The sequence below is a fragment of the Pithys albifrons genome, chromosome 5 (genome assembly GCF_047495875.1).
Source record: "Pithys albifrons albifrons isolate INPA30051 chromosome 5, PitAlb_v1, whole genome shotgun sequence".
NCBI lineage: Eukaryota > Metazoa > Chordata > Aves > Passeriformes > Thamnophilidae > Pithys > Pithys albifrons.
The window spans coordinates 20818046-20837479 of record NC_092462.1 but is presented as its reverse complement, the minus strand read 5'-3'; the positions used below and the strand labels follow the sequence as shown (position 1 = coordinate 20837479).

At 41.4% G+C, this 19434-nt stretch overlaps 1 protein-coding gene across 2 annotated transcripts in view; it reads right to left on the bottom strand.

Moving 5' to 3' along the window:
- Positions 1-11219, bottom strand: part of GRID2 (glutamate ionotropic receptor delta type subunit 2) — a 712351-nt gene extending 701132 nt beyond the window's left edge. Inside the window, exon 1 of one of the 2 annotated variants that reach the window (XM_071555860.1) lies at positions 10653-11219. In XM_071555860.1, the coding sequence (XP_071411961.1) occupies positions 10653-10740 (88 nt within the window). In that variant the 5' untranslated portion in view covers positions 10741-11219. The remainder of the gene's footprint in view (positions 1-10652) is intronic. The other variant, XM_071555861.1, reaches the window with a different exon arrangement.
- Between the last annotated feature and the right edge of the window lie 8215 nt (positions 11220-19434).

The following is a 19434-nucleotide window of genomic DNA, read 5'->3' as shown; positions in this document are numbered from 1 at the left end:
ACATCCATAGACATACACCTCCTCTACAAGGCCTGTCCCAAGTTCTTAAATCCCAGTCTTTAAACCACGTAAGTGCAACATTACCTGCTATTCCCTAGAAGTATCCTGTACTCCAATGAGGATGGACTGGCAAATCACTAAGGCTAGCCCCTTCCATATGTTTCCTCCATCCCTTCACCACCTAGCCAACTCCCGCCACTGCTAAGCACAATTATCCACTCCCTTTCCAAAATTCCCACATAGAAAGCACCACCAGAACCTTTCCCACAGTAGTCCTGCTTCCAGAGCCTCTCTGTCACAAAGAAGACCCTGCCAATACCTTGTTTCTTGCCAACTCATGCTGCCCTTTACCTGCAAGCTCCTACTCACCTCACAGCTAGAAACAGCATCAACAATGTTCTTAAGACATCACCCTCCCTGATGGTGACACCAAACACAACTGATCATTCTGTCTAGCATACACATTATATACAGGATATGCTTTTTTCCTGCCCACTCCCCTCAGCCATTTTATTTGATATATGCCCTATACTCTTTGCAGCACTGTTAAAAAAGAGGGAACTTTTTCAAGTAAATGGGCATTTTTCACATATCTCCAGGATGCAGTCCAACTTTTTAACAGGAAAGCTGCTCCAAGGAGTTGGAAAATCATTTCTCTAGATTGTTTCAATAATGTTTCAATAATATTTCCATAACATTGCAGAAACTCCATCAGACTACCTAATGAGGCTGCAGATACTTTCAGAATCACTGACTATATTTAAATAACCCTTCTAAAAAAAGTAGGGAATTTTACAACATACGTTGTTCCACTTTCGCAAAAAGGGCTCTTTATTTCCTATCTAGTCTTCCAAAACTGTACCATGAAATATTTGTCCAAACAAATGAGACAGAGTGACAGTGTGAGTGTGCATAACCACATGTTACCTCCTGTACTAGGTAAAGCCAGAGAGTAATATGGTGGCAGCTGACAAGACAGGGACTGGTTTTATTTTGCCAATTTAACCAGTGTTATTGGCAGTAAAGTATTGTAGGTAATGATTATACACACATTTTGACCACTTTTTGTCAACTCGTTCACCTGACATCTGCAGATCAGGGAGCTCTGACACACTGTCTGCCCTGACAGGACATCCCTGTAGACGTATCCACCTGCTTTCATCCCTTCCTACCCAGACTGATCATTCACCAATATCGAGGAGTGACTGTCTCTCAAAAGACAACACAAGATGTGTAACTTTGTTTCCAGCTGTACTTGAGTAGCAAAGAGATCCAAGCCCTATCTTTCGCTTTGCCCTCAAATCTCCTGACAGCCAACTTTTTGTTTCATATCTGTAGAGCTTCTAGCACAGTGGGGTGCCCTTTCATGATTTGTACTCGTGCTATGACTTCCTGCCTCTAAGCAAAAACCTCCCAAATCTCTGTATTGTTCCTTAAGCTGAAAAACAATGTCATCCCAAACTAAAGAAAAATCCAGTCAAATATTTTAAAAAAAGAATAATCCTTCTGATTACTGAAGTGTGTTTATACATTGCATATGCATGCATTAATACATACCTCAGTGCTTGTTATCAGCCTCTAGTATGAAGCTGGAAATTTAAGTAGTACCTTCATAGTAAATGTTTAAGGACATTTATAGCTAACATATTAGTGGATATACTGCAACAGTGCTTTGGTTCTATATGTTCACAAGGGGGAGTGCTGAAGGAAGACTACCTTTAAGAATTATAACAAACTTTTGAAGGCATATTTATCTCAAAAGATGTCAAATAAGTGGAATTCCACAGAAATAAAAGCAGTTTTATCTGTCCAAATAACAGATATTTGTGTCATGGTGTGTTTCACATTAAAAGCAGATATTCAAGAGTATAGAACACAGTGACAAATACAACTTCTTGCCATGAGCTTAGAATATGTGAGAGAAAGAAATGAACAGAAATAGTAAAAGGGAGAAACACATGTATTTTAATATGCCTAATAATAGCTATCACCTTTCACTTGCATTTAACACACAGTCCATACCATACACTGGCTACACAGTCCTGGTACTCTGCAGTGGCTTCACTGAGCAAGAACTGAGCCTTTTCTACTGTCTTTTTCCCTTTAATAACACTCCAGTACATGAAATGACTTTAAAATATTTCTCAAATGCTTAAGCTGAACATTATAAACACTGTAGGAAGGCAAAGGATATACAAAAAGAAACATCCCTGCTTAATAGTGTTTGGTCTGGAGATATTCCCACTATGTGCTTTCAGACCATGGTATACTGCCAGACAACTTTTAATACTGATTGCAATCAGTGAGGTAACTGCTGTAGTGTCTTGTCACCTGAGAAATACAACTGACATCTTCAAAACATCCCAATAGCCCAGGACTAAGCTCAACTGCAAGTCAGTCAGAAGAGCTCCCGCATGCTTTAAAAAAAAAAAAAAGAAGTTACTACCTGCCACCAGGTCTGGTTCCAAACAGAGGGTTTGAGCTGGAGAACCCTGCCCTGTGCAAATTTTCATTTATGTGTTTAAAAATGGGTTTGCAAGACTGTTATATCTGTGTACATTAAAATTAGGCACCACAAATCCTGGCCTGACATTTGAGTCTGCTCCTATGCAGAGCAGTCCTCTGTTCTCTCCAGAGTTCTCATCTGGAGCTACTTTTCACAGCACTGGAGTGGTGCTATTTGATTTTGATTTATCACAAGTGAATTATTATAATGAAATCAACAATGAGATTTAAGCCTCTGAGAAAGATACGGTTGGACAAACAAAAAATTGTTCTGCAAAACAAGCAATTACTGTTAGGTTCACTGGATATTGGCCTCAGCAATCCAACTGATTATAGAAAGTTAATGTTTTAAAAAGCAATGAAAAAATAAGAAATTAAATCCTTTAAATCTGCATGAAAGACTCCAAGAGGAATTTTACAGTTATTTTCACTGCATATTTTATTAGATATGTGATATTTTATTCATGGGTAAAGCAAATATAACAATTAGGAATAATTAGCATTTCAGCACAGAGTGTTATCTAATACATTAAAATACACATATAATTCTTCATATAAATTCTGTTTCCTCACATTTTCCCCTTTCTGGTTCAGAACTTTTCCATTTAGCATAGCATTTACAGGAACATTATAGAGCTCACAAAGAAATAGAAACAGACAGAACTAGTGGCTTTTGCCTTTGATATCTTATTTTCCTCCCCTCCTTCCATTTTTGCTCATTTTCTTTTTCAATTTCCCCTTGAACATAGCTTGTAAGATAAACCCACAAAAATGTTCAAGAAACCTTTTCCCTTCCACCTTTTTTTTTCCACCCTACTCCCACCCCCCATTCCAAAACGTGTGCAATGGAAATCTACTTTAAATCTAACCTTGCTCTTACAAATCCATCAGTTTACAGTTGACTAAATGTAGAGTAATTGTCTCTGTACCATCTCTTCCCCCATAACTTAATGCTACACAGAAATGCTGTAGTTACTGCATTATCCTCTCTCATTAAGTGTCACTTTTTATGACACCTTTTTTTTTCTTTTTTAATGCAGCACTTACAACACACAGAACATCCCTTCCTTGAGCTTTTGTGGTTAGTCCCAGACCAAAGCAGAAAGTTCCTCCAGCTGAAGTGCACTCTGTGGCACAATACAGAACACAAAATACCTCCTTCTCTGAATTAAATATATTATCACTGAAACTAGGACATAAATTCTGTGCCTTACAAAATTACAGCACTGAACAATTCAAAGCTCATTCCCTTGCCTAGTTTCATAACTGTCATCCAAACACCAGTACATTTCATATACTAACCTTCAGTTTTAGCCTGTGTCCTCCCTGTTACACAGATCAGTTACAACTCTCCAAGTCACACAAACCATTATTAATTATAGTGGCTCCAGATACAAGAAAATCTTTCTGTTAATACAACACCTCTCTCAACTGCTTGGCCAACAATAACCAGAAACCAAAGCCTGACTCCTGCAATCAAGAATAGCAGAGGAAATTGCCCTGACAGTGCTCATGGGAAGAGACTGCAGAACAGAAAGGTGCATCTAGAAAGACACCTTTTCCTCACCCTCTCTTCTTCTACATCCTTCCAGTTTAGTCTTGATGTTTAAGTTAGTATATCAAGAATACATAATTACATTCTACCTTTGGAGTGGGAGACAACAGCACTTCCTCTTCTCCATGTGCTGCTTCAAATGCACAAGCCAGTTAAGAACTGTGCCCAGGCCCTCCTTACCTGGTGTTGAGGACAGATTAACCAGCACTGCATCACACTTATCTAGCATGCATTTAGCACATACTCTGTGTCACTTATGGCATTCCAGTGGCTCAGTATTGCACCTTTTCCACTACAGTCTATGAGCCTAGATAAGCAAGGAAGCCACAATCAACACTACCCTAAAAAAGGCGAATGTAGCTCATTTTGGTAACTACCACCAGCAACAGCGCAGCTCAGACATAATAGATGGTGTAGGAATATAACGTAACACCACTGAAGGAAAGGAACTGCATCTGTATCCAGGAAGCCCAACAGGAAGCCAGTTGCTAGACAGTCAGTCTAGGGTACAAAATGCCCCAAAGAAACATGAGCTTTCAGAGCAGCTCCCAGCCACCAAGTCACTTTGCCAGCAACCTGCATATTATGCCCTACTGTTGGACTCATGGCACTTCTAGATAAAACAATCAGATGACAAACATGACCAGAGCAATGGACTGTAAGGACTATAGGATGCATCGGCCTGTAGCTGTCCAGGTTTTGACACACATGCAAAGCCTGAATCTGAAATCAAAATTTTCTTCCAATTTCGCCAGCTTAGATAATAACTTATTCGTTCTGGAATTCAAATCTAATGGGGGGTGGGGGAAAAGTTATAACTGAATTTGCAGATGCAGAAGGGTATCCAAATTTGCCTCATTACCAGGGCATCACCTGAAGTCAAACTTTTTCACATACCAAGAGATCATGTATAGTAATATACTTATAAAACATATTTTCAAAGTTTAATTATTTTTTATAATTGCTCAAAATATAGATAATTTTTGAAAACTACCTCCTTTTCTTCTTTGTCACTCATAAATACAACCAGAAACACTGATTTTCTGTGTCTAAAAAGTTTTAAACACTAAAGATAAAAAACAAACTATGTTTGGAGAGTATGTAGATCAAAAGAGTTTCATCATGCTGTCATATAAATCCAGGTAATCAAGAAAATTAACTAGAAAGTGATAGCTAAATAGAACTAGTCTTTCACATAAGCTATTTCTAAAACCATTCACACTATACTGGAAACATAAAAAAAAAAAAAAGAAATCAAGCAATGGAGTAGCAGCGAGAAAGAGCGAAAACACAGACCTCAAGAGGCAAAAGCCTACAATAAATTTAAACCAAAACCAGGCTGTCATGGCAGATTATAGATAGCTATATATCCAATGGAAGAAAATGATGTAAGTTCAAGTCTATATGTAGGGAATAACCTAATGGCTTACAAAAGTCATCTTTTGCCAATACCACTTGCTTTTCAGGGCCAGGGAGTGGAAAAGAACCATACTTAATGCCTTTGTTCATTAAGTTAAATGAACCTTAGTTGGTAGGTTTATGTAGTCACAGTCTTAAAAGATTTTTCTCCAGTGTGTTTTTTCAAAGATGGCACTGTGAGAATAAAGGCTCTGTGCATCCATAAGTAGTCATCTGAAAGCACACAGCAGCAGCAGTGATTGTCATGTCAGACATTTGTTAGGGCACCACTTGAAAATGGATGGTTGGTTTTTTTACTCTGTCTTTATCAAGGACAAAGAACCTGATATAACACTAAGAGCTATTTAAGAACATGAAAACGAGCTGCCTGCTGCAGTCAGCAATTGACAGGCTCAGTTTAAAATCTTCTGAAGTCAACTAAGCAACTCACCTGGATCAGGACAGACCCTGATGATGACTAAGAAACACTCCAGAAAGCAGTGACACCTAATGGCAAACATGCCTTTGGATGACAGCAAGCTGTAACCTGTGGCTGCAAAGTTACCCCTCTTTACACAGCAAGCAGCACTAACACACATTACAAGGACTGAAATAGTCTCACAAATCTCATCATCTGGGAAAGCATTTAGGAAATAAGGCACATAGAAACAGAGAGTATGTCATGCACACTGAGCATTTAAGTAGAACATGGTTACTAATAGAATCTACTGGCCGCTAAGCCACAGTGCGCTGTACTCCAGGTCTTCATTTGTATGTGTATTTAAAATAAGCAAGTAACCTTGGCACATTAGAGAGCAGGGAAAACAGGGACCTGAATACTCATCTGTGAACACTATAGGCACACAGACATTTATTTGTTTTTTAATAAATCTGTTTTGTTTTCTTGTCCTATGCTTTACAAATATATGTGAAAGTACTGTAATGAACAGTAGTGATATACACTACAAACCTTCTAATGAGGCTTTACCAACTGCACAGCAAATTAAATTCCTATTATCAATGCATAACACAATACAAGCCAAGCTACACTGTAGCACATCAGCTTACAAGAGTAAATGTGGACATGCATACCACCAAGCAAAAACCATCTCTGAAAAAAACCAACAACAACAACAAACCAAACAAACAACAAAAAAAACCCCAAACCCACAAGGTTTTAAAGTCACTACCAATATAAATAAAAGAAACAAGCAACAGACCCCACGTTAGAATTGTCTTGATATTATTATTATCTGTGGTACAGAAGTGCTTAAGGGTATGAACCAAAACTCAGGAGCCAACAATGCTGGGAACTTGTCCAACACAAGGAATCAGCAGTTCTGGCCTTCTGTGAAAAGTCTAAAAGCTGTGAGGAGTAAGGCAAGAGGAGCAGAACTCATTTTCTCTCTCAGGAAAAAAAGTATAGTATATAAATACGTATTAAAATCAAATGTATAAATACATGTAGAAGCATATATAATATATATATCTATATATTATATATATATTGCTGATCTCATAATTGAAAATAAAAATGCTAAGGGCAGTACACAACTGACTGCATATAACTGAAGTTATTCATAAACAAAAAAACAATTTGCAGTTATCAGGGGGCCTGAACTAGACGAGTTAGCTTTGAAAAATACTTTCAACAAAACATTTGTATCATGCTATGTGACTGCTCCCGTAGGTGATTTTGCAGTACCGAATACACACACATCTGCATATATATTTCTATAAGTACAATAGCAAACCCATATGCACGTACAGATGTATTACTATGCACATGTCAGGGGAAAATAACGAGCACAAAGTACAAAATATAAAAAGCATGAGACTATCAGCTGTAGAAGATACAAAGCATACACAAATTGTGCAGTTGACAAGGAATGCCACCTAATCCCTGCTTAATTAAAATACTGTTCTAAACTCCTGTTTAGGGAGTGAAGAGTGTGGGACGACTGATGTATGAAGAAAATATCAGGCAGCGTGGCTAATCTCAAAGACTTGGGAGCTTTCGAGCTACATAAATCAGAGCGACTTTTTGAATAGCCTCATAAAACACAGAATCATTGCCATTCCACTCACGACTTTCAGATTCTTCCTACAGCATACAGATCATTAGGAAACTTCTAAGCAATCAAGTAATGTGGGACTGATGAAATTACTCAATCAATGCATGGGCTGAGAGAAGCAGCATAATACAGAACTGCACAGCTTTGACATGGTAACCCTGCCCCTTTCTTTTTTATATAGGGGCAATGAAAATTACAGTACAGTTGATTCATTTCAACATTTTCACAAGAGTGCTTAATGTAGTCTTTCTGAACTGCCAGTTCCTATTTATAATAGCAGGGCAGCAGAAACGTACAGACTATAAGCAGCTCTACCAATGTTTAAAATATGACCCAGGAAAACGTAGGGTTTTTTTAATGTGCACATTTACATACATGCAGACCTACTGTAATGATCAGAAGCTGTAAACAAGACAGAAAGAAGAAAAAGCCCTACCAAAGATAGATTCAAGTCACCATATCCCTTCCACTACCATCACCAAATCATTAATATCTGCTCACTAAATTATAACACTTTTTTTGGCATTGTCTAAGAGATGACTGATAACATACTTTGATACAGAAAACATCCCTTTACAGGAAACCCATAAAACATAGGCAAGCTAGAGTTTCTGCATTATACTGAAAAAGTATGTGCTATTAGAAAAAGGATATACACAGGTAACGTGTTATTTCTTATGACCATTGACCTCTCCCAAACACAGGGAAGTATTTTCCACTTGAATATCTTAAAACTGCAGGAGAAAAAGATATAATGCACTTATGCTGTCTGTTGCCTAAAGCATCATTACTACTTCTGGCAGTATTTTTTTTACCCTGAACTGAGCATTCTAGTTTTTTATTTGGCTTTATGAATTCTTCTGTAATTAATGTGTTCAGAGTACCCTGCTACTGCTTTTGCTAACTCAGTTAAACAACTATAGTTTATTACTTATGTCTAAATATTTTATACATACGTTTACGTAGTACAAGTGGAAGAAAACAAAAGGGGGTCAGAACACCAGGTCACAAAATACAGTGGTGTTACTAGGGGCCAAATTTTCATCTGTGAGCTATACAGGTTGGAATACTTAGCTGTGTATCCATTTATTGTTCAAAAAGTTCTAATTTCAGGTTGTTTATTTTCAGGGTATTCATTTTAGTAGATTTAAAGCTCTGGGTAACAATCACATAGCTTGCCATTTTCATGGCAACACAAACCAGCCTATAAAAAAAAGCTAATCCCCTTGCCAACTGTACTAATCGTCTCTCAAGACAAATTAATTGTATGAGAAGCAACTACTTTAGTTTTGTTGGGGGGTGGAGGTGTTTACTGTGTTGATGCATCTAATCACTAACAACATTATTAAAAAAAAGAGGGTTAAAATGTGTTGTGTTTGTCATATAAAAACAAGTAAAACAAATTTTCATTAACGTGAGGAGAGAAAAGCTATCGTCTTCCTTGATGTTAGTGCAAAGGCAAACAGCTTGCCCAGCAGTGCTCCTTTAGCCAAGAGGATGGGTGACAGGGGATTGAAGAGAAGCTTATCTGCTACACAGTCAAAATTTCCCCCCAAATCCTAAGATGTGATCGTTTGTTACAAGCTCTTAAGAAAAAAAATCGTAAGACATAACTGTCTCCTAGTGTCGCTTTAACAGTCTACAACTGGGAAGAATTAAAAAAGTCATTCTCCCTTTAAAAGGAGGGCATAGAGCGCTGCCTCCCCAGAGCTGTATCTGCCGCTCCAGTCGCACACAGCTATGAGGACTGACCCCTATAAAGTTGCGGTACCCGAAGGGAGTGGTGGCTCGTGGGCTCGAGGACGGGGAGGGCTACACGAAGGGCTGGCGCATCACTGCCCAAATATCAGTGTCCTGAAGGAAAGCTCCTGACCGCAGGGCTTTCCAAATGCTCTTCCCGCTTCCCCTCTCACAGAAACCCGCTACGGATCCCCACGACAAGCACTGGCAGACATATTTATAAAGCCAGCCCCGGGGAGAAAAGCAGATGGCCCACGGCCGGTGTCGGCACCGCCCTGGGTACCTCCCCAAAACCCCGGCGGGACTCTGCCCCCAAATGCACCTTCCCCGGGGCAGCGCGGCGCCGGCCGGCCGCCCGCCCGCCCCCGCTCCGCCTGCGTGCGGTGCCTGCAGATGGGCGAGCGACCGCGGGGGAAGCGCCCTCCTCTCCTCTCTCTCCCCGCGCGTCCCCGGCCGGCGCAGGGGGGCGACCCGCTCTCGCCAGTCGCGGGAACAAAACACCGCTCGGCAGCGGGGCTCGGCGCTTCCCAGGGATAAGCCCGCAGAGAGAGGGCTGCCGTGCCCGACATGGCTCAGATAACGGGGAGTGAGGGGCATGGGCGGCGCGAGGCAGCCCAGCGCTCTGTGTCCGGCTGGGAGTGCGGGCAGCGCCGTGCATGGGCATCCCCCGAGCTGCCCCGCCGCCTCTGCCGCCTGCCACCCTGCCCCCGCCGACCGACAGGGAGGCCGCTGCCTTTCTCCTGGGTGCCGCGGCCCCGGGAGGCGCTCACCGAGCCGGCGGGGTGGCGGCCCGGGAAGGGGGTGCCGGGCGGTCAGAGCCACCCGCCCCCGCGGCGCCCTCCCGCCCGCGGAAGGGGAAGCGCTCACGTTGCCAAACCACCTGTTCCGCCGCGGGAGAGGAAGACGGGATGAGGGGTGTCAAGGAAGGGAAAAGGAAAAGTGGGGGCGGGGGGGTACGTGGCTGTCGCGGTGGTGTGGGAAATACGGGGAGGTTGGGGGTCTCCCCCGCCCCAGGGCGAGGCAGGACAGGCGGAAGGCAGACTGGGGCTGAGGAGCTGCGGGGAGGGACCGGGGAAGTGCCTGAGCCCTGTCCCCCCCGATCATAAGGCTTATCCAAACCTCAAGGTCTAAAGCACGCACATACCCCGCCGCCAAGAAGAAACCTTTACACAGCGCGGTAGGGGCAAAAGAGGACGCCTGAGAACCTGGTGGAAAGCAATTATAAGAGGGGAACAAACAATTACAAAAAGCAAGCGAACGAGGGCTAAAAGAGCGCGGGGGCTGCAGGGGAACGGGGGAAAGCCTGCCAAGAGAGGGAAGGTTGCAAACGAGAGCTGAAAAAGTGTTCAGCAGCACCAGCAGGCGCAGCACCCCCTTACCGATATGAATGATTGAATCTGCAATCGCCGCTTTCCAGGTTCGAGTCCAACAGACGGACACGACCAGGATGAGGGAGAAAACTTCCATCTCCTCCGGAGTTCCAGGCTTTGTAACAACAGAGCTCTTCTCCAAACGGTGCCGCCGCGGAGGACAGCGCAGCGCAGAAAGCCCAAGAGTTTGAGGTACCGCGGAGGAGCGTGTAAATCCCGGTGGCTGGCGCAGAGCCGCGGCTGGGCAGGGAGAGAGCCCGGGGCTCGGAGCGCTTCTGTCCTCGGCGAAACCCCGCGTCACTTCGTGAGCCTCCTGGGCAGCACCAGAATTGCTGGGAGCGCCGGCAGCAAATCCATCCAGCCCGGGCGCCGCCGCGGGCAGCAGACGCCTCTGCTGGTCAGACAATCCCCATCCTTCCGCCGGGTTCAGGGATCCGCTCGGTCCCGCTGCTATACAGCAACTTCCAGCCCACACCACGCACACACTCACACACACACACACATACACACACGCACAGACACGCACAAACCCTCTTGGCCAGAGATGCCCCAGGAGCCCGAAGCAAATAGCTCGCCTTCAGCGAGGTGGGAGGAGCGGGCGACCGGGAGAACAGGCGATCCCGCTTCCAGCAGCCAGATTCCTGCAGGAAAAGCCCCCCCGGAGGCCAAAAAACAAAGTGAACTTCAAGGTAATGCAGATAGTAATGCAGAGATTTCCCCCCACCCTTCGCTAAGAAAAATCGCTTCCCACAACTGGAGGAAAAAAAATAAATCTGCCAATGGAGCCCAGCGTGCTGTCTCTGTCGCGCAAGGTGGTGGTTGGACAGGGCAGGAGCGAGAGGAGGAGTACCCGGAGCGAGTCAGAGGAAAGCAGATGATGGTCTGCAGGTTGCTTTTGGAGCTCGCTTTGCTGGTGGGATGCAGAGAGAGCTGGCAGCTCCAGCACCAGCCAGCACGTTGCCTAGAAATGGATCACCTAGGAGAAGGAGAGAGAGCGAGAGATAAGTGCTATCAGCCTGAGAGGGAGAAACAGAGAGCGAGCGAGCGAGCGAGCGAAAGCGCTTCTCTCTAATAACCACCTCCTCCCCCTATCTGCAAAACAAGGGAGAAACAAAATAGAGCCCTCATCTCCCTTGAAATCTTCAGCTGGGACTAAGGAACAGACATAGGCAGGAGTGCATGCAGACTAAAAATACATGGGGGGAGAGGGGGCAGGGAGAGAAGATCTTTTTGAAATGTTATGCACAGTTTAAGAAAAAAACACCTACCCATCCCATTTATTTAACCTTGTAACTTCACTGCAGGTATCAAGTTCAAAGCTAGACGGACACTTTTGAGTCTCAGTCTTTCACAACTGAGTCAGGGACGTTCCTTGAAGGGGAAAAGGAAAAAAAATAAATCAGGGACACCTGGCCTCAAGGGGAAAAGGAAGACCTAAAAATCTATTAATATTATTTTAATTATCTGTGTTCTTGATGAAATTTTCACAATTCTTTAAAGCAATGAGTTGGCTTTTTTTTTCCTCTCTCTTTAGATAATGGAGAAATTTCTATGGGAAACATTTACAGCACACTTTTCATGCTCAGGGTTCTATGAATTCATTAACCGATTAATCCTCAGACTTCTTGCACTGTAGTTAAATACATTATCCCCACTACACAGACAGAGAATAGTACAGAGAGGTTAAGTATGTTTCTATAAACCAGTCTAAATCCCTACTTTATGTCTTACTATACTTTACTTCTTACTCTGATTTTTCTAGTCACACTAGACACAGGAAGCAGAAGTCAAAGAATTGCTTCAAACTAGTAGCTATGTCCTAAAGTCACACAAGCCATTGATAAGTCCTGGTGGTCAACCAGAGATTGACCAACCCATTTTCTTCAGAAAGAACTTCCTTTGAAGCTATCTTCTTAGTTATAGTACTTCTAAGGTCATCATAACTGACTTGCATATATCTCCTATTTCTCCTGACTTGCGTCTTCTTTCAGCCGTAGGACTAGTTAGCAAGCACAGTTGTACATGTAGAAAATGTAAGGATTAAGAGGGAGAAATAAGATTTTTAAGAAGATATAAACTAAACTAATAGCAAGATAACTGAATCTAATAAAAAAAACCAAAACAAAAGCCAAACAAACAAAAAACCCAACATAAGACACCAAAACTCACACTACTAACAAAAAGCACCAGTAGCAATTTCAACTTTGCTTAGGTCCACATTGGCTGGTGAGTACTTCCCTAAAAATGGCAACACTCAAAAAGCTTCAAGCCAGATCCAAAGCACAAGGCAGGGCTCATCTTTTAACTGGCTAGATTGAGCTCTCTCCTAGGAGCTGTAACAAATCACTACTAAAATTACTTTAAGTGGCAAAAGACAAGGTATGTAAAGACAAGAGGGGAAGAGCAGTGTGAACCAAAAATCTCACAGATTGCATCACTCACATGCTGCATTTGTCCATATCCTCTGTACAAACATCAGCTCTATTATTGATAAGAGTAAACAGAAATAAGAACACCTTTTCCTATAAATGGCCATTTATGCACAGTATCAGTGAATGTAATGGGTATTAATTTTACAAGTAATAAATTCTGATTCATCTGAGAAACTTTGGAGCTGCTTGAGTCATTATTACTTCTTCACAAAAGAACAGAGTTCATAAGAAATGTTAATTTGCTTCTTTGGGGGGCATGTCAGAGGAGTACTCTTTAATAATGTACGAGGCACAGTAGGCAGAATAAGAAATGTAATGGAAACATTTGGAAAATTGTAACTTTTTAATCCTCAGTTTAGATAATACTGAGAATTTTGAGGCCTTGTCTGGGAACTACCTATCCTTATTGGCTTTTTAAGGCATCCGGTACATTGAACTGGTCACACTGAATGGAAATTTTTTCATAAGTTTGTAGACATATTTAACAGAATACAGGAGATAGCTAAGAGTTTGTAGCTCACAAATACCCTCTAAATAATAAAAAAATTCATTTTTGAGTGGTAAAGAACTCCACCTGAAAATTTGAGAGAAAAGAGCCTGAAGTAAATTTTAAAAGTAAATTTAAATAAAACTAATTAATGAACTTTATATACATCCACCACAGAGAAAAAGTAATTTTCACTTCTTTGCTTCCATTCTCTTCAATTCTTATTCATTAAAACCAAAAAATTATGTCACCCATTTAAATAGATTGAAAAAAACTCTCACGCATTGTGGTTAGCTCAAGGTATCAGAGAAAAATTTTGGAAAAGAATAATGGCCTTTTCTATTTAATAAATGCTAAACATTTGCTGAAAGTTTAAGCTAGGGGAGAAAAAAAAGAATTCCAGAACCAAGGAGTTACTGATATATCCTAAAAAATAATAGACCAATGCAGACCTCTAATAAGACGTAAGCATTATTTTCAGGACTTCGGTAATTGCTGCTTCAGGCACTTTGGAAACTGAAGTCCCACAGGTTTCAGCCATGATGCTCTTCCTTTGCTTCAACTTTCCTCTCAAAATGTCCTCAGTTACATCAACAGCTACACCATTAACATACATGGGAGAAGAGCCACCATTGACCAACCATTCTTTCTAACAGGGAGTAGTTGTCTTCTTTCTAGTCATCTAACTGAAATGTGGTTAATGGCTGATGTACTTTGTTTTTTCACTGATCAACTATTACAGTGTTGCACATTAATGCAACCCCTAGAGGAGCAGCAAAGAAAGGATGTTCTTGTAAAACAGATGCAGCAGGGTAAAAAAAGTGTCCATCCAGTGTTTATTTCCTCACACCCACATATAACACACTCTACCTTAACCAAGTCAGCCTGGGACCTGAGCTTCTATCTACAGAGGAGAGATAGCTAAATCCAAAAGTTTCAGTCATACATGCTTTTCAGTCATCTAAAGCCTTAATTTTGACAATGCCATGACCCTTTCCCCCCTATGGTTGGCCCAAAAAAAAAGATATCATAATGCAGAGGTCAACTTTTGGTTTGTTTAATTCTAAGTCCCTGGAGATCCTTGAGGTATTTGGAGAAATTAACACAGTGACTAGACAGACACCCTTACAATCTTCAGTTTTGGGAGATAAACAGAGCAGCTAAGTTTTACTAATGCATCCCTAAATAAAATAGGAAGTATTATCATTCTCACACATGAGCATTAAACACACTTTTTGCACATTAAAATTTGGTATTTTATGTTCAGGTATACTCCCAAACTTTAAAAAAATGTTTAGATGAGATGAAATAAAGTCACCCTCTAGGTTATTCCACCAGTCCATTTGCTCCAACACATTTTTGATGAGGGCTTATAAGTTATCACGTCAGAGGAAAAAACCTCAACCACTGTACCCATCCAACTGTTCTGCATTGTGAACAGTGGGAAAGGGAGATAGGAGAAATTCCTTCTTGACCATACTAAGCTATCACCTCCTGTCTTTTTTTTTTTTGCCTTAGATCGCAAAGTTATAAAGCTTGTTAACAGACAAATAAAATGGGAAAACCCCCCATAATACAGCAGCATTAAACTCCGTGAATTCCAGCAGTGCCAACTGACTGTGAAAAATAACATTTCTTTTACTTGCTTCTAATTTATTCCACCATCTTTGATAGGATAGTTCATATTATTACATTGAGAGGTGCGATTAAAAAGAACTGATCATCTGGTACAGGAGAGAACCATCAATCACAAATACATGGCAGTCATACCCAAACTGTTATTGGTGCCATCTGAACACTGGAGAAAGGCCAGGAAGGCCCACCTACTATTGCTAAGATTGGTTTCTATTTCTGGAATTTTAGTACAATTTGTTGTCTTTTTAACTGCATCTGCTGCTTCTTCTTTGAGTCTTTGTGGGTCTTTTCTAAATGAACACTCCTGATGGAAAAATTAACAGTAATTTTGTAAATCACCACATTTCTTTGATGGCCAAACAGAAGCATGTGTGTTTTTATCCCTCTTCAGATGATATTGGAAGTTGTGATTTATCACCAAATAGCAACATTATGGATGAAATACAGAAGAACCCAGTGACATCCTCAATGCTACAAATATAGCAAGTAGACTTGGATCAGCATAGGCAGCTCCCTGTAGAGAGCCATTTCAGTCAACTGTTTCATATGATTATTAGGATGTAGGCTCTGAGAAGATATGTCTAAATTTAAAACTTGGTATACACAAGGCTGGACAGATAAATATTTCGTGACAGTAAAACAACCAACCACGGGCCTCCACCCCATGGTTTGCATAGGACAATGTGTTCCATTTGACAGTGCTGTTTCAACTTAAATAACACAGTTTCCCCCATTTTAAAAACACAAACTGACAAATATGCCTCACCTTGCATTGCTACATTTTTAAAAAATACATGTGTTCTAAAAGTGCTGGTAAAGAGCAACTGACTGAGAGACCTAGCAAGAGATCATGGGACACAGACAAATGTTCCTCTGCCACTGAGCTGGTGCCCAGACTGTTGGGGAACACTAGCTCCAAGAGGTTACTTCAGCTGACATGTCTACCCAGTCTTTGCTTTACCTGGCATAGCTTCAAACTAAAAGTCATCTGGGAAGGCTTTAGTTAAGAGGATATTTGTCCATTAGGAAATGGACTTGTTTCAGTGACCACCAAATAACCTTTAAATTAAAGCTTTAGCCTACAGCCAACTCTTAAGTTGCTCTCTGTACTATGAGAGAGGTCCAGGTTAATAGGATGGTTCCAATGCTTAGTGGCCCAGACATTGACTCCATCTGTCCTGTCACACTTTGAGTGAAACACATGGTCTTGGGACTCTGTCATTCCTCCTGAGCAATGGGGTAATCTTGCCTTTACTTAGCAGAATAGTTTGGGAACTAAATCTGTTCATTTTTTTTTTCAAATTCAAACTATTATATCCTATTTCCAATCTCCTTCACTCAGTTTTTGCATAACTTAAATAAGTGAATGTATGTGTGTATCTGAAAGAGTGAGTGTGTGCATGTGCACATGCAGATAGATAAACGGATAGAAAGAAATTTCATTTGGGCATTATAGAAATAAACAGAACATTAAATACTTACTACATTTCAACAGATAGTGCACGTTGTGGTCTTGAATATCTTATCCCAAAGGAACACATACCAAACCAGAATCAAGAGTTATACTCCTGAGATGAAGAACTAAAAAATTTTTTTTAAAAAATGTATTGGTGCAGTATATAGCAAGGAGTTCAAAGCTTTCTGGATTTTAACAGCTATGTGATTGAGTTTAGTTGAGAGCTTGTCTCTTATCCTTTAGCCTCACTACACAAAACTCAGAGAGTGGTTATGAAGTAAAGCCAACCCTCAGAGTAACCAGTGTTATCAGAGTGATTTAGCAGGGACTGCTGCTGAGGTAGATTTATTTTGCCTCCTTTTAAACTCATGTTATAGATCTCCTGTGTTGCCTGAGCCATCCTCTTATGTACTTTGCTTAGAAGCTATTACACTACTGCAGGGAGGAAGATAGTACCTAAGAGCAGTAAGGTTTCTTGGGCATGGTGTGAACAGATAAAAAGGCTTGAGAAAACAAAACAGAAGAAAAATGGTGTCAAATTATTAATTTTGTTGACACCAGAGAGAATGTGATGCTCTGAGATATATAAATATGTAACATCTTTTTCAATCTTATCTATGTTAAAAGAAAACCAGAGAATAAATTTTCCCTTCACTTGTTTCTTCTACTTGGTGAATATTAAGCCAAATGGTTCTAATGCCAAATCCTTCCTGTCTCTGTAATCACCCAGATAGTTGTCCTCCATCTCACAATCGCACTCAAACTCCCTGTTAATCACCACTTTGCAGTTGTTGTCCTCCATGTCTTTCCTAGTTTCTCCTGAAAATGCCTTACTGTACACCTTAACATGGTATTTATACAGTTTCATTTTTCTCTCTTGCTGACATTCCTGTCTTCTAATATTCCTCTTCTTATTATTCTCTACATTTCACAGTCATGTCTTTCATGCTATCTTCTCTTTAGCCCTTATTTCCTTTCTCTTCAAGATCTATAGAAGTGTTGAAGGGTTGAAGAGGTGCAAGGCACTTTCTCCCAAAACCATCTCACAATTAGGTTGGGTGAAAAGCGAGTCACAAATGGAAGCAAGGAAGAGGAAGCAAGAGAAGCAGGGAATATACTGACAACTGCAGCCACAGCTACAGCTTCTACCTGTGAATATTCTATTGGCAGCAGGAGGGCAGTCACTTTCAGCAAGTATTTGGACAGGTCTAAGAACTCAGGTAGGGTATGAATGGCAATGTGAATGCAGAGATAGCATTCCTAGCAATTGGTAGGGGACATGTGTGTGTTCTCTGTGTGACGTCTGTCTATCTTACTCCTAGCTCTTCTCCCAATACCCATTAATGACTAGGTGCATTCTGGCTTGAAGCCACCAAGATGGAGAACCACCAAACCAAGTTCAACAGTCTCTGTAAAACTGTCTTTAAGAACTTGACACAGTAAAGTGGAGAGAAATGTCTAGGAAAGCTTTGATGAAAGACAGCAGAGTGATGGAAGAAGACACTGAAGTCACAGTTCAGATCCGAGTAGCTCTTCATTTAGCCTTTTAGTGTCACACAGCTGAAGGACTCAGACTATTCTGGGTACTATACGGAGTGAAAAAGCCAACCAGGAGTAAACCATTTTAAGTGGTCTCATTTTACATTTTCACTGATGCTGAGAAGAGGGGAGGCAGTTTCAACGGTGAGTGTAAAAGAAAGGCCAGATAGAACTCATCACTGAACCAGAAATGCCACATGCTGCTTGCTTTGTACAATGCAAGACCAAAATCAGCTGAGTCTTTTCAACTTCAGGTGGTGCAAGAGATAATCAGAAAAGCATAGTATTGGAAAATAGAATTATTGTTGCTCTGTGAGCCCATAGTTCAAGCAGGGGAAAATGTGGCACTTTAGACTCTTTTACCTATTTGGAAAAGTTAGCAGGAAGCCTGTTAAACTTGATGATTTAATAAAAATATGACTCAGTTATTTGTGAAAGACAAATAGTTCAGACGTTACTGACTGTTTAACACTATAGTGAAGCTGACACCTGCAAAGCTCTACATATTTTTTTCTTGCATCATTATTTAGTGGTATTCATTAGTGGTTTGTTAGTTTATACTGGGAATTCTAGAAAGACTAAGATTTCGTTGTGGCAGATACAAATCAAAAAACATAGCAAAATAGTCCTCACCACAATACAGAATTACATAATCACAGAATCAACTAGGTTGAAAAAGACCTCTGCTATCATCAAGTCCAACCTTTGACCTAACACCACCCCGCCTACTAGAGCATGGCACTAAGTGCTACATCAAGTCTCTTCTTAAATACCTCCAGGGATGGTGAATCCACCACCTCCCTGGGCAGTCAATTCCAGTGCCCTGTCACTCTCTCTGTAAAGAATTTCTTCCTATTGTCTAACCTAAACCTACCCTGGCATGGTTTAAGACTGTGCCCTCTTGTTCTACTGCTTGTTACCTGGGAGAAGAGACCAAGCCCCACCTGGCTACAACCTCATTTCAGGTAGTTGTAGAGAGTGGCAAGGTCTCCCCTGAGTCTCCCCTTTTCCAGGCTAAACAACTCCAGCTCCCTCAGCTGCTCCTCACAGGACTTGTGCTCCAGTCCCTCCACCAGCCTTGCTGCCCTTCTTGGGACCAACTCCAGCACCTCAATACCCTTCCCTAAACTGAGAGACCCAGAAGTGGACACAGTACTCGAGGTGCAGCCTAACCAGTGCCAAGTACAGAGGAAGAATTCCTTCCCTGGTCCTGCTGGCCACACTAGTCCTGATACAGGGCAG